The sequence below is a fragment of the Capra hircus genome, chromosome 24 (genome assembly GCF_001704415.2).
Source record: "Capra hircus breed San Clemente chromosome 24, ASM170441v1, whole genome shotgun sequence".
In the NCBI taxonomy this organism is placed as follows: Eukaryota; Metazoa; Chordata; class Mammalia; order Artiodactyla; family Bovidae; genus Capra; species Capra hircus.
In genome coordinates, this window is record NC_030831.1 from 58,345,757 (window position 1) to 58,360,917 (window position 15,161).

The 15,161-nt window shown below is 46.5% G+C and overlaps 1 protein-coding gene across 1 annotated transcript; it reads left to right on the top strand.

Annotated features, from left to right (window-relative positions):
• On the top strand, positions 385 to 12,406 carry SEC11C (SEC11 homolog C, signal peptidase complex subunit). Its single transcript, XM_018039773.1, has 6 exons — positions 385 to 585; positions 3,568 to 3,677; positions 7,187 to 7,336; positions 9,258 to 9,377; positions 11,524 to 11,581; positions 12,205 to 12,406. Exons 1-6 carry the CDS (start codon positions 499 to 501, stop codon positions 12,256 to 12,258), a joined length of 579 nt encoding a protein of 192 aa, XP_017895262.1. The 5' UTR covers positions 385 to 498; the 3' UTR covers positions 12,259 to 12,406.

The following is a 15,161-nucleotide window of genomic DNA, read 5'->3' on the forward strand; positions in this document are numbered from 1 at the left end:
CCCGCCGCGGGGTGAAAGCCCCGCCTTCCGTGGTCGCAATCATCCAATGGCCTAGATACACGGTTCGGTGAATGCCCAGGCTTTAGGTGTCCGCCTGGCGCCTGACCAGAGTCCTGGAGAACTCGGTTGCTCTTAAGCAGTCCCGTCCCCGAGCTGCCCGAGCGACACGCAAGCTCCCCTCACCGTTCCCTCGCAAGGGGCGGACGAGGCCTCTGAGCCCGCTCGCCCCCCGCCCGCGGAGCCCCGGGTCGACCCCGGACGCGGCGCCCGCCGCGCGGAACTCTGGGAGTGGTAGTTCTCGTCCTGCTGGCTCCCTCTGGCCGTATCGGCGGCAGAGACTCGCCGGACTACAACTCCCAGACGCCCGAGGGCGCTTTCGCTCGGCCGGCCGGCGAGGCCGGTGGGCGGGGCCGGGCCGGCGCTCCGCAGCTGTCAGCGACTCCCGGAGCCCGCCGGCTGCCTCGGTGTGCCTCCCTCGACCCCACCGGAGACCCCAGCATGGTGCGCGCCAGCACCGTGGGGGCGCATCTCCCCGCGTCCGGCTTGGACATCTTCGGGGACCTGAGGAAGATGAACAAGCGCCAGGTGAGGACAGCCCGCGTGGGGGCCGCGCCGCGGAGCCGGCGTCCCGGAGGCCCGGGGTTCGAATCCTCACAGAGCCGCGGGCGGGCGCGCTCTCGCCCTGAGGAGGGCGCGGTTAGCGGAGCGGGAGGTGGCCGGGAGGGGAGCGAAGGGGACCCCGAGTGCGCGCTCTCGCCCTGACGGTGGCGCGGTTAGCGGAGCGGGGGGCCGGGAGGGGAGGGAGGGGGAGCCCTGACCTGTGGGCGTCAGGTGTGGTTGAGCAAGCGGGGCGCGGGGAGCGGGCTCTCCCGTGAGGGACCCCGAGGGGCCGCCCGGTGGGCCCGGGGCCGGGCGTGAGGTAGGCTGCCCGCGGGTGGGAGCGGCAGGCTCGGGGGGAGAGCTTCCGAGAGAGAGGAGCTGTCCCCTGATTCCTCCCCACCCCCAGCGCAGCGTCTTCCCTTCCCGGGGACTCAGGACCAAATGGGGCGCCTCGTGCGGGAGAGCGCGCGGGTCCTTCTCCGTCACTGTGGACCGAACCCGTGTTCCGGAAGGGCTTCCAGGGGTCCTCCCTAGCCTCCTTCTCAGACTCTCTGCTCCGGCAGCGCCTTGAATCTCGGAGACGGCTCGCTGCGGGGTCTTCGGGCACCTGGGCTTCATATCTCACCCCTCCTGAGAGAACCTCCGAGGAAGACTTCGTGCTTGCCCTCCCCTTAGCCAGCCTCCGCCTCCCTCTCTCTCTCTTTCTTCCAAGTAGAATTTCAGACGAGCGCAGTAGTGGTGCGGGGTTCGGGGACTTGCATCCTGTGAACGGGGTTGAGAAACCTGGTTGTCTCTAGGGGTGCGTGTCAGATGAGTTCCTGGGAGCTTGTGTGATGAAGATGGGTTGCGGCAAGAGATTATCACTAGCTTGAAAAGCCAACAGCTAATGCCCTGAGCGTTGATGCTGTTACAAGAAAATCCTCCAGGAAGCAGTTGTTGTTGAGTCGCTCGGTCATGTCCGACTCTTTGGTACCCCATGGGCTGCCACCGCCAGGCTCCATGGAACTGCCCCAGCAAGAATGCTGCAGTGGGTTGCCAATTTCTTCTCCAGGGACTCTTCCCGACCTAGGGATCGAACCTGCATCTCCTGCACTGGCAGGTGGATTCTTTACCCCTGAGCCACCAGGGAAGCCAGCTCACCTCCCCCCACCCCAACCCCCAACCCCAAGCAGAGACTTAATTAAAAATCTAAATTTAATTGGGTAGGTCTTTTAAATGTCCTGGAGAAGGAAATGGCAACCCACTCCAGTATTCTTTCCTAGAGAATCCCATGGACAGAGAGGCTTGGTGGGCTACAGTCCACGGTTGCAAAGAGTCGGACACGACTGATCGACTTCACTTTCACTTTAAATGTCTCCAAAACCTGGTACCAATTGTCAACTGCACACTGTCAGTGAAGGTCTTCTGAGGAGTGTGTCAAACCCTAAGTCAGTTTGCCTTTGAAAAGTTCTGTGTGTTCCCACTCTGAGTGATAAGCCCCATTAGTTTGCAATTGCCCACATTTTGCTAGTGTTCTAATTAAAATTCAAAAGCTCAAATCTAATGCCTCCTGGTACTTTTTTTTTAAGTTTTGTATTTTTTCTTTTTCCCTCCAAAATAGCATCCTATGACACCTTTTCAGGCATGCTCGCTCCACCAGTTTTGGAAGCGAGACCTCCTTTTTCTGCTGCCCTTGCTTACTGTTAATTAAGGAAAGAGCCACTTGCAAAAACAAGGACTCTTTGTTTCTGCAGTGAGGAAAAGAGGAAGAAAAACAGCCATTGGCATTTCTGCTGCCCTGCCAGTCACAATATCTGGTCTGAAATGTTTGTTTAAAATGCTGAATCGTTGGTTATTTCATCTTTGCTTGCCAAAGACTGAGTGTGGGCTTGCTTCGAAACTCTGTGGGGGGATTAAGTGCCGAGCACAGAGTCGGTGGGCAAAGATGAGCAAGAAAAGGCGCCAGTGTAATGTGCGGTGTGTATTTCCAATCAGCTTGTCAGTAGTTCCATCGAAATGACTGTTTCTAGACGCCAGGATTTCAATTCTAGGCTTAGATAGTAGATCATTTAAAGGTAGGTTGTTAGAAGGGTGATCTGTGGTTTTGAAGCTAACTTGATTAGATTAATTAGTTTAGACTTCTATATAATTGACTCTCTTTAGCAAATAGATGTCTTGCTCAAAGGAATTTTTTTTTTTTTTGAGGAATTGGTTTTACTTCCCCTCAAAGAATTTTTCAAGCATAGACAGTCATAGTGGAAAATACATTCTTAGTACATAGTCTTTATTAGGTAACTGGCAAGATTGTATAATTTGTTTTATTAGAGTGGAGCCCAGTGGTTTGAAAACCTGTATAAAATTGGACATCTCTGTAGAAAACCATGACTTGGGCCTTTCCTAATCAGAGTGGCAATTCATAATGAAACAACAGATGTTTATTAAATCTGGTAAGTCAAGCGGAGCAGGTGGTCAAGTTTTTGACTGTGAACTCTAGTGAATAACTTCTGCTTTAGACTGATGTGACTCAAAAAGTTGATTTTACTTTAGAAGCAACTGTTTAATATCTTATAGCCCAACACTTAATATCCATTCAGCACTCCAGTTTCCTTTTTTGTTCACTTGGGAATTTAGTTTCATGATTTGCTATTGACACTTTTGCCAAAGAGTTTTAAAAAATGGTGTGTGATTTTGTTTTCCTGTTTTCATTAACTACATCAAAATATCTTAGTTATTTTAATTCACCTTTTGTCCCCACTTTTGTAACCTTGACAGTCACCTCAAAGTATACACTTTCACTTTCCACGGTCAAAAATTGAAATTCTACCTAATCTTGTAGTTTGTGTGAATGCGTTTTAATTCCTAAAATCACTTTAGGCAAAAAAAAAAAAGTCCTAAAGCTTTTTTTTTTTCAAACGAGCACCTCTCTGGCTTTGGGCGAGGGGATGTTCCGCCGTGGTCCTCACTTCTGGTTTGCCCTGTTTTCTTCAGCTCTACTACCAGGTCTTAAACTTCGCCATGATCGTGTCCTCTGCGCTCATGATCTGGAAAGGCCTGATTGTCCTCACCGGCAGCGAGAGCCCCATCGTGGTGGTGCTGAGGTGGGTCCCGCCGGCCGTCCAGCTGCTGTTGGCAACCCAGGAGCAGCGTGGACAACCCAAACTCAGTGTCTTAGTTGAATAAGCTTTAGAGTGTTCTTTATTGGTACTTATTTTGAAAAGGTTTCATTTTTTTCTGGCTTTTGTTGAAAACTCTTCTTTATCAATAGGCATTTCATCATGTTGATCTCATGCTCTAGGGTAATATGATTTACTTCCATCTTTGAATGTTTTGTGCTTCCCTGGTGGCTCAGAGGGTAAAGAATCTGCCTGCAATGCAGGAGACCCAAATTCAATCTCTGGGTCGGGAAGACCCCTAGAAGAGGGGAATGGCAAACCCACTCCAGTATTCTTGCCTGGAGAATTCCATGGACAGAGGAGCCTGGTGGACTACAGCCCATGGACTTTCGAAGAGTCAGACGTGACTGAGTGACCATCAGCTTCACTTTCAAGTGCTTGAAGATGCTAATATGCCTTAGATAGCTGAGTCTCCCTGAGGTGGGTATGGAGCCCCTTTGCTCTCTAGGGGGAGAGGCAGGCTGTGGCAGCACTGTGGGCAAGGTCAGAGCCGACCAGGGCAGGAGAAGCGGCAGGCCCCTGGCTCCCTGTCCCTCCTCTGGGCCCTGCAGCCACGTGATGGGGGACAGCCCCGGCCCTGGCTTCACCAGGCCGCCCTCTGTGACTGGCCAGGGGACCCACTTCTAGTGATACAGCATTTCATAAACTTAGGAGCCTGAGGATGGCATAACTCACACACAAAGCTGAGGAGGCCTCTGACTCACTGGTGTTCACACTGTGCTCCAGGAGTGCCCGAAGGGCCAGGTAGATGAGTTAGGAGAGAGAAGCGGACTAAGCTCATGGTCCCCCTTAGCCTTGCTTCAGTTATGACAGCTCTACTTCTACCCATTTTATGTGATTATACTTTACCTGGTAAGATTTCATTTGAAAGAAGGATTTTAAAGCTTTTGGGAAAAAAAGACATTAAACCCCTCAAATTCAGATGGGCTCTGTCATTCAACAAGTAAGGCAGCTGAGGTCTAGTGAGGCCATGCTGCTTCCATCTCACAGTTGTTTCTGCAGAGCCAGAACTCTGAGGTGTTCTGGCTCTTCTTCAATCCACAGACACACTTGCATGCAGAGATTATTGTAAAATTGCAGCGTGTGGGGACTTTTTCTTCTTTTAAAGCATCCTTTATAATTCTAAAGCAGTTTGGTTGGTCAGCATAAGCTGTTGACATCACAAGGGATGTGTGACCTTGGGGAACTCCCTGGCTCCTTAAAGAAAGCAAGTGTAAGTAGTTATTAGTTGTTTAAATGTAATTTAAACATTTCAAAGAACTGCTGACCTAATGGGGCACGATAATGACTGTATGCCAAACTGCAGTGCACACTTCCTACCTCTAAGACTTGTTCAGGGAGTTGTATTTTAAACAAACAAAACAAGGAGGTCATTGTTATCACAGACTGAGATGGTTCTCTTCCCACTGCGTGTCTTCAGGAATTTTGTTGGAGTAAAGATGAGGCAGTAGGTTAAGAAATTATCCTGAGCATTTTAACTGTCATTCTTTAAAAGAAAATGAAACCCTGAAGCAATTATGTTGTATTTTCAGAAGATGAGAAGATGAATTTCTGTGTTGGGGGGACAAATAGCTTTCTATGTTGTCAGGCCATCAGTTCAGTCGCTCAGTTGTGTCTGACTCTCTGCGACCCCATGGACTGCAGCACGCCAGGCCTCCCTAGCACCAACCCCCGGAGATTGCTCAAACTCATGTCCATCCAGTGGTCTTTGTTGGGGGAAGAAAAAATTTGTTTTTATTTAGATATCTTCTCTTTCTTTTCCTCTCTGTCATTTCTATTTCTAGCTGTTTGTACCTTTTTAATTCATATTTTCTTTTTTTGATTGCTGAATCTATTACCAGACTTAGTGGCAATGGTTTCACTTAAACCTCTTGGCAAAATAAGCCTCCTGGCGGTTCAGTGGTTAGGACTTCAAGCTTTCATTGCCAAGGGTGCAGGTTCAGTCCCTGATCAGGGAACTAAGATCCCACAGGCCTCATGGCAAGGCAACAACATAAATCTCTCAGTGGCTGTAGGCCAGGCTCGGCTACCTGCCCCCTGGCCACCTTCCTTGGGTGCTGACAAGTGGAAGGTCAGCAGCCCTGGTGGTTCGGGAGGACCAGCATCTGGAATGGCTCCTGTTGCGAAGCCACGTCTTCCTGTAAAGCTCCCCATCTCTTCATTAGACTGGTTCTTTCTCCCCCTTCCTGCCCTCGACAAACTAACTCATCGTTGGTTGTCAGACCCCTGTATTTAGGTCTTATTTATTTTCTCATGCATTAAAACAAAGCAGAAGCACATGTAAAATGAATTCTGTTTCGATGATTTCAGCTTCCAGTAAATTACATACACACGGCAGAATGCAAGAATGACCCTAGAGTATTAACCAGCTTTCAGAGTCTCTAGTTCTGAGTGAAAAATAGTATTTGTGTTGATAAATGTAAAACCCTTATAAGGCTAAAAATGGATTTTTACTTCAAGGGGTCCAGCTTATTCTTAGTTCTTTTGGAGATTCCTTAAAAAACTGGAAATAGAACTGCCTTATGATCCAGCAATCCCACTACTGGGCATACACACCGAGGAAACCAGAATTGAAAGAGACACATGTACCCCAATGTTCATCGCAGCACTGTTTATAATAGCCAGGACATGGAAGCAACCTAGATGTCCATCAGCAGATGAATGGATAAGAAAGCTGTGGTACATATACACAATGGAGTATTACTCAGCCATTAAAAAGAATACATTTGAATCAGTTCTAATGAGGTGGATGAAATTGGAGCCTATTATACAGAGTGAAGTAAGCAGAAAGAAAAACACCAATACAGTATACTAATGCATATATATGGAATTTAGAAAGATGGTAACGATAACCCTGTATGCAAGACAGCAAAAGAGACACGGATGTATAGAACAGTCTTTGGGACTCTGTGGGAGAGGGAGAGGGTGGGATGATTTGGGAGAATAGCATTGAAACATGTATATCATATGTGAAACGAATCGCCAGTCTAGGTTTGATGCAGGATACAGGATGCTTGGGGCTGGTGCACTGGGATGACCCAGAGGGATGGTATGGGGAGGGAGGTGGGAGGGGGGTTCAGGATGGGGACACGTGTACACCCGTGGCAGATTTATGTTGATGTATGGCAAAACCAATACATATTGTAAAGTAATTAGCCTCCAATTAAATAAATTTATATTAAAAAAAATCATCAAGGGGCCTCTAGTGCCCTTTTCATGCTCAAATCCAAGAAGAAATCGCTCCCTTTCTCACCGCTGTCACCTTGAGCAGTCAGATGGGAATCTCTGGAGCTTGTTTTATTGCTCGTAGATCTGCTTGACGGTTGGGAAAAGTTGACATTCCAAGTAGTATATTTGTTAATATCCTTTGTGATTTGAAACGTTTGCCTGGTGAGCCCAGGACACTTCTGACGTGACTTTGTGTTTCTTTCCAGCGGCAGTATGGAGCCAGCCTTTCACAGGGGTGACCTTCTGTTCCTAACGAATTTCCGGGAAGACCCCATCAGAGCTGGAGAAATAGTTGTTTTCAAAGTCGAAGGACGCGACATACCGATAGTTCACAGAGTAATCAAAGTTCACGAAAAGTAAAGAGCCTTTACTTCTCTTTGATTTTATTTTGTAGACAAGTCTGTGGACAGCTTAATGGTTGATTACAAAGTAGCAAAAACACTGGATTACATTCCTAGTTTTGCCATTTAGTGATTGGGGTGACTTTGGACCTGTGACTTAACTCAGGCCGTGAGATGTGAATGTCAGTACTTTACCCACAGTGACCCCCAGGGCGAGTGTGAGGAGGAAATAAACTGATGTTTACTAAAGCACTTGACAGACTCGCTGTATAAGGTAAGGTGGAATGTATTCTTGTGTACTATTAGTTATTTGAAGGAGTCTCAAAAGAAAATCAAATCTCATGGTAACTGAGGATCATTTTGGTGAGAGAATTATCTCCTGAAATGCAGAAAGCTACCTGTTTCTCTTTGTCACTGTGGACCAACTGGCATTCTTAGCAGTAATATTAGCCTTGGATGAATAAAAATTCCTTTCCCCAGCCCGTCCCATGATTTGATTGCTGCATATCCTGCATTAATTCCACCCCTCCCCCGCAAACAGCTTTGCTTTTCCCTTAAACGTCAGTGATGACTTAATAGGATACTTCTTGGAGACCAGAAGCAATTGTTTCCAGCTCAAATATATTGTTTCCCTGAGAGAGTACAGTCAAGTGATTAGTGAAATGTTACATTTTACTTATTTGGTTATTCATTTACCTTTATGCATCTTAGTGCAGCCGTTTACTTGCATGCATTGTAGAATTAAAACTAGGTGTGTGTATTAGTATATTTTAAATAATGGAGCGTTGCTCTGTTACTGTTTGTGTGAATGTGTGAGTCTATTTCTGATAAGAGATTCTCATTCCATTCAGTATTTCCAGATTTTCCCCAAAGATGTTTGATACTTAAAACATCCACTTCATTTGACTCTAAACGTTAGCATGACCCTGTTTCAGTTTGTGTTAATACACTGGGACTACAACTAGCATTACCTTGTTCGTAGTGCTTGATAACTTACAGATGGAGAAATATGCTGTGTCATGATTGTGTCAGAACTCGCACGTGATTTTAAAACAATATCCAAAGATGAGAAGTTGCTCAAAACTGAGAAGTAATGACATTTTTCTGTAAGTTACATGAATTGTGAGCAACAGCCCAGATTTTTTCCCTCTTAATTTCTTGTATAACCATGGCTACAAATCGGCTAGCTCCCTTTGGCATGGTTTCAAATCTTTGTAGGCGCTTAGTATTTTATCAAATTATTTAACACATTTTGTCATTTGTCTTATTGAAAAATAGATCCTCTTAGTAGTTCTATGAGGCTGTAATATTGTGCTTCTAGTGTCAGGGCTGGGTAAGCCCCAGTTTACAATATTTAAAACAATTCCCACCTGTCTCTAACACAGCAGTTTTATGCCGTTCATAATTCCTGTTTGTTTGCAAACTGGATTGTATGCCACTTGGCTCAGTGGTGAAGGAAATAAGGCATTCACACATCCCACGTTTGGTAAGGAAAAGAAAGTTTGAGAAGAGCTAAGAGAACGCTTGTGTTTGAATTACCTTATGTTCAGATCAGGTTAATCTAGTACTCAGTTCATATCTAGAGTCAAGAGGAATATAATCCATGTTAACCTGTTGGTCCATGAGGACAAAGAGTGGATGGAAATAGACTCTGGAGCGAATCGTGGCCTTCCTGGCACCCTGTGCTGAGCCATGTGTCTTGGTCAACAGGGGAGCTTCAGTGTTTTTGAATTTAAGTCTACAAAATTGTCACTAGATCTGTGCTTGAGTTGAATGGTTGTCTGCCAGCAGGCATCTCAAGGAGAAAAAGACCAAGTCCTGTTTGACTGCTTTTCTCCATGCCCACCCTTGCCTGTAAAGGGTAGGCCAGACTGACATTGTTCTCCTGATGCTGCACTGAAAATAATCTTTGACAGGACCTTGTTTTGCTTTCCAGAGACAATGGAGACATCAAATTTCTGACTAAAGGAGATAATAATGAAGTTGATGATAGAGGCTTGTACAAAGAAGGCCAGAACTGGCTCGAAAAGAAGGACGTGGTAGGGCGAGCCCGAGGGTGAGTGAGGATTAACTTTTCTTTTAAGTTCCATAGAATATGCAGAAACCAGAAACATATTTAGAAACAAAGAAGTCCAATGCAGAGGTTAATGGCGGCGTCCATTCCAAAGACGCTGTGTCAGGAGAGTTGTAAGCAGTCCTGCTTTATCTTGTGAGGCGTGAACGAAGCTCAGAACTGCCCGAGGACCTGAAGTCTAAAGCTGAATGCCAGTATTCTATCTCTATCATGGATTTAATTCTATTTTGGAAATAAATCCTCACCTGGAGATTAGTTATTTATAAATTTAAAATAATCAGAAGTAATCCTTTCAGAAATAACTACTGTTTAACACTGTGGTGAATATTCTAGATATTCCTTGTGCCTATATAGATGTTTGTGTGCATACATAATATATAATTTTACATAAAGGAGTTTTATCTTTTTCACCCAGCAGGAAGTTGGAAATAACTTTCTGTGCCAAATCTATACCTCTATCCTTTTAAACAGCTGCATGCTGTTCTTCTGAGAATTGTAACTTATCTCACTAGTCCCTTTTGATGGATATTTAGATTGTTCCCCTGATCTTTTACTAAGAAAAGTTCTGTGGTCATATTTTTTTTTCATACCCATCTTTGCATCATTGTTCCAGCCATGAATTCTGCTTCTGATTGACACAGCAGAGCCTCTCCTCTTATTAAATACCCAAAAAGGTGATTCTTCCCCTCCCTTGGTGGCCCTTTTTCTGATTAACCCTTGTTAGAAATGTCCCCTTTCATTGAAACCCCGCCAGCTGTGTGAGGCTGGAGAACATGGGAGACCGTTTTCTAAGATACAGCTTCACTCATCAGCGCACGGTTGGAGGCCTCCTCCGGCCCCTTCTCCCCCTCTGCTCACGTTCTAATCGCTTTCATGCTATCGCGTTTCCTCCTGAACATCTGCAGGAAGGTGAGGGGGGCCTGCAGCTGGCCAGCCCTGTGTTTTTAGACACTCTGGTGAGAGACTGTAGAAGTGAGAGGTTGGAGCTGTTGCATTAAGCAGACTGGAGGGTACCAAGGAGGTATTACCTTGTTTATCACCAGTAACATGATGGAGTCTTGGGTCAAATTGATTCTGTATTGACATTGATTTTGTTGGCTGCTGGTAAGTCACTTCAGTCGTGTCCAACTCTGTGCGACCCCGTAGACGGTAGCCCACCAGGTTCCCCCGTCCCTGGGATTCTCCAGGCTAGAGTACTGGAGTGGGGTGCCATTGCCTTCTCTGGATTTTGTCAGCAATGTCATTCATTAGCTGGTTTCTGCTGGCTTATCATCTCTGGGCTCATAGTCATGTCTGGATATAAATTATGCAATCCACATTTGCATTCACTGCCCAACCAGCTTGTTTGTTGCATCTGAAAAGTCTGTGCAATGAAAGTGATGGGGCTTCCCTGGTGGCTCAGATGGTAAAGAAACCGCCTGCAGTGCGGGAGAGCTGGGTCCAGTCCCTGGGTTGGGAAGATCCCCTGGAGAAGGGAAAGGCTACCCACTCCAGTATTCTGGCCTGGAGAATCCTCGAGGGCAGAGGAGCCTGGCGGGCTACCGTCCATGGGGTCGCAGAGTCAGATACGACTGAGCAAATAAGCACGCACAATGAAAATGATGAGGATTCCTTCAGTTAGAAACCACTTATTCTTGTGCTTTCAAAGGTCTCTCTCACAGCAGTTTACATATAGGTTGTCTGAATCTTCAGTTCAGTCGCTCAGTCGTGTCCCACTCTTTGCGACCCCATGGACTGCAGCACAACAGGCCTCCCTGTCCATCACCAACTCCCAGAGTTTACCCACTTCTCTACTAAGAAAAATTAAGAATTCGCTTTGTGAAAGTCGCCGATTCTGTTGTACAAGGGGCTCACCTGTTTTCATGCTCTTACGGCGGAATGCAGCAAGAGAAGACACGTAGCATCTCCTTCTGCTGATTTGCCTTCTTGAAAAATTGTCCTGGCTGTTAGCTCTGCTGCTTTTTACTAATAAAGCCGTTTGAGACAGCGGTGCATGTTGCTGTTATGGCCCCAGTCAGTGGTGTTCCTGAGGAAGGCTTTGCCCTAATGCTGATTCATAGTGTCTTTAAGTATTACTATCATATTACAGACACTGTTTACATTTTTGGCTGTTTGTCCCACACTTTAGGTTTTTACCATATGTCGGCATGGTCACCATAATAATGAACGACTATCCAAAATTTAAGGTAGGAATTTATTTGTACGTCTGTATTTTTTTTTTTTTTTTAATATTGGCGCTTTTACATGTGCAACTGTAGAGATGCAGTCTGTTTAAAATGTTTTGCTGGCTAATTCTTCTGCAGAGAATGTGCTGTTCACTACAAATTAATCATTTAAATTGTAAATTTTAAATTATTGAAAGCGGCTACTTCTACTTCTTATGTTTATATAGTGTTTTCTAAAATGGCACCTATATATTTTTTGTTTTTTATTATGCACATCTTTAAGCATAGGAAAAAAGTAGTACAATAAGCCTAGTAATGCTTATTTCCCAACTTCAACAAGAATAGCGTCCATATTTGCTTTTTAGTCTCCTGAAACACAATGGGAAGCGTGTGCAGGAATGGGAGTGCGTAGGCTGTGCTTGCTGGGCGTGTGGTCCTTGGGCCGTCGGTGTGTTAGGGTCTGCATTGCCGTGTGTCTGCATCTTCCCTGTGCTGGTGGCTCACTTGGAGACACAGTGCAGGGAGGAGGCCTGCCTTTGGTTCTGTCCTGGCCCAGCGCTGACCAGCCTGGTTCTGAACACACTTGTAGACCGCGCTTATCTGTAGGCCTGTGTTCACGATTCTCCACTCTGCTTTCCTCACAGTATGCTCTTTTGGCTGTGATGGGTGCATATGTGTTACTGAAACGTGAATCCTGAAGTGAAAGGCAGTTCCTGGGACCAGACTGAAAGAAATTTTGTTGAAGAGAAAAGTTAATATATTTGAAATGTTCCACTTTCTGTATAAAAGGAAACGGTGTGGAGACATCTTGTCTTGTTCGAATAAATGATTCATCAGTGAAGACTGCTTTCTTTTGTGGACTCTGATTTGCGTGTGTTCCGCCTGTCTGCCACTCACGATAATCGGGCTGAACCAAGCTTGAGGGTCTGCAGCGCTTCAGGAACCCGGCAGGCCGTCTCTGGGCCTGGCTGGCTGGGAGGACAATGCGTAGTCCAAACGCGGTACACTTGTCACATCTGGGTTTTAGAAAGACAGTTCTGCTTTACTGTAGTGTCCTAATGGGAGAGAAACCCAAGAGGGAGGGGATGCGTGTGTATGTATAGCTGATTCATTTTGTTTGCAGTAGAAGCCAACACAACATTGTAAAGCAATTAGACTGCAATAAAAATTAATCATAAAAAATTTTTTTAAAATAAAATTCTTCACTTACTTTTTCTGGGGAAAACAAATAGGCCCTAAAAAGAAAATAATTTCTTATTTATAGAAGTGTAGTCTGATAGATGAATAAAGCCTATAAATCTTTTTGGAAGGAAAGATGTAATCTGCTTTGTTCTTGTGGTTTGGTGTATCTTGAGATAGTTGGAGAAATTACTTAATAAGAGTTTGCAACAATGTGTTCTCCTCTGATAAACTGCAGAAAGCACAGACGGGTAGAAGGGCTGTGTCCCTCTTCCCTTCAGCCTCCCTTTTCCGTTTCCCAGGGTTATAGTTTAGTCTTGCGTATACAATAGTCCTTCGTTAAAATATTGATCAGACCCTAATATCCCGGCCGCTGCCTTAGGTCCTGGGGCTGCTCAGTCCCAGCCTGGAATAAGGTTACAGTCCAGTATGAGGACTGGTGATAAACTGACTTCGGGAGGGCCAGCTTCTGTGGGAAGGCGAAGCAGGAGGTGTGGGGAGATGGTGATTTCCACATGGTCAGGGAAGACCTCTGGGCGGGGGACAGTGAGCAGAGTTTAAAGAAATGCGAGGCACTGAGGCACAGACGTCTTGGGGAAGAGCCGTCCCGCAAGCGCAGAGCCCTGGCCCCTGGTAGACAAGGATTGTGATTCAGGAGGCCCGGGGAAGGGGACCTGAGACAGCGCTCCCAGGGAACACGGGCGTTGCTGGTGCCTGGACCACGCTGCAAAGCGTCGGGACTGGAAAGGACAACGTCAGTGGGGTTTCCAGGTACTCTTCAGTTTTGCCAACATGGTCCCTTTTTGCTGAACGATACAATGTTGACATCCTACTCGGTCAGAACTTACAAATCTGCCTCATTCTTTTAGGTTTGTCCAATTTGGATCTAAGAATTTGGAATCTCTACAGGTCACTTATGGAGATGGAAATGGCAACTCACTTCAGTATTCTTGCCTGGACATTGCATGGACAGAGGAGGCTGGCAGGCGACAGTCTATGGGGTTGCCAGAGTTGGACACGACGGCAATTAACCCCCACCCCCACCAGGTCACTTGAGCACCTGTGGGCTTGCGCTCACCCTCCCTCAGCCTCCGGTGGAGGATGCGAACCGCTCTCAGCACCCTGCGTGTCCCCAGAAGTTGGTAGATGACTCCTTAGCCTGATGCTACCTGAGTATCCGTTTGCACTCCGTAAACATCACCCACGGTCACTGTGTTTTCCCTTTTGGTGTAACCGGTGCCTTGACTGAGCTCTGAGTTGGTGACAACCAGCAGGAGTGATCTGTCGGGGGGCAGGGGCAGCCTCCCCTTTAGTCTTTTATCTCTGCTAAAATAGGTTATTGCAACAATAATGGGCTCTTCCTGTTGAAATCAGCAAAGTGATAGAAAAAAAACTTTACAGGGCACTTCCTAAAAAACATTTTCTCTTGTGCCCTTTAATAAATTGTTTTTAAAGAAAAACAGATGTTTCCCCCCCTGAACTAAATTTTAAAATGTTAGGTCAAAACTTTCTTATTTTAGCATCTTCCAGAGGTTCTATAGTTGGCTAATACAAACTTTAAGAAGCTCTTCAGGGACTTCCCTGGTGGTCCAGTGGCCAAGACTGCACGCTCCCAGTGCAGGGAGCCAGGGTTCAGTCCCTGGTCAGGGAGTTAGATCCCACGTGCTGCAAGTAAGACCCAGTGCAGTCAAATAGATATTTTTAAAAATAAAAAGCTTCTTGATGTGGCTAAGCTTTTTGGCAATCCTTTGAACATGGTGATATTCTGAAATACACTTCGCAAAGACATCTGAGACTTGAATGTGGCTCAGCCAGTGCTAAATAGCACTGTTGCGGCTCATCAGAAAGCCTGGTCTTGTTTGGCCTTTTTGAGGCTATTGTGCTGTGTGTGTTCAGTCGCTCAGTCGTGTCTGACTCTTGGCAGCCCCATGGAATGTAGCCCGCCAGGCTCCTCTGTCCATGGGATTCTCCAGGCAAGAATACTGGAGTCGGTTGTCATTTTCTTCTCCAGGGGATCTTCCTGACCCAGGGATCGAATCTGTGTCTCTTGCGTCTTCTGCACTGGCAGGCGGACTCTTGACCACTAGTGCCACCTAGGAAGCCCCTTAGAGGTTATTGGTCTTCATCAAATAGAAGTGATGGGGGTTCATTCTGGATGGCCTCAGCTGCAGCCCCAGTGTCTAGAATGAGAGCCAGGCCTGTAGAGACAAACCAGCCCCGCAACACGGCAGTGGTTCACCGGGTAGAACCTCTTGCTGGGAGCTTCCGTGTGCTTCGGGGGCACACATTTCTCAAGTGGTCGGGCAACTGCTTTTACACTTCATGACAGCTTGGAAGCCTCAAGGTGAAGGTGTCTGGTGGATACTGGCCAAGCAAGTCATACCTCCTAAGAGGGGAGCGTGCGTCAGTCGCTCAGTCATGT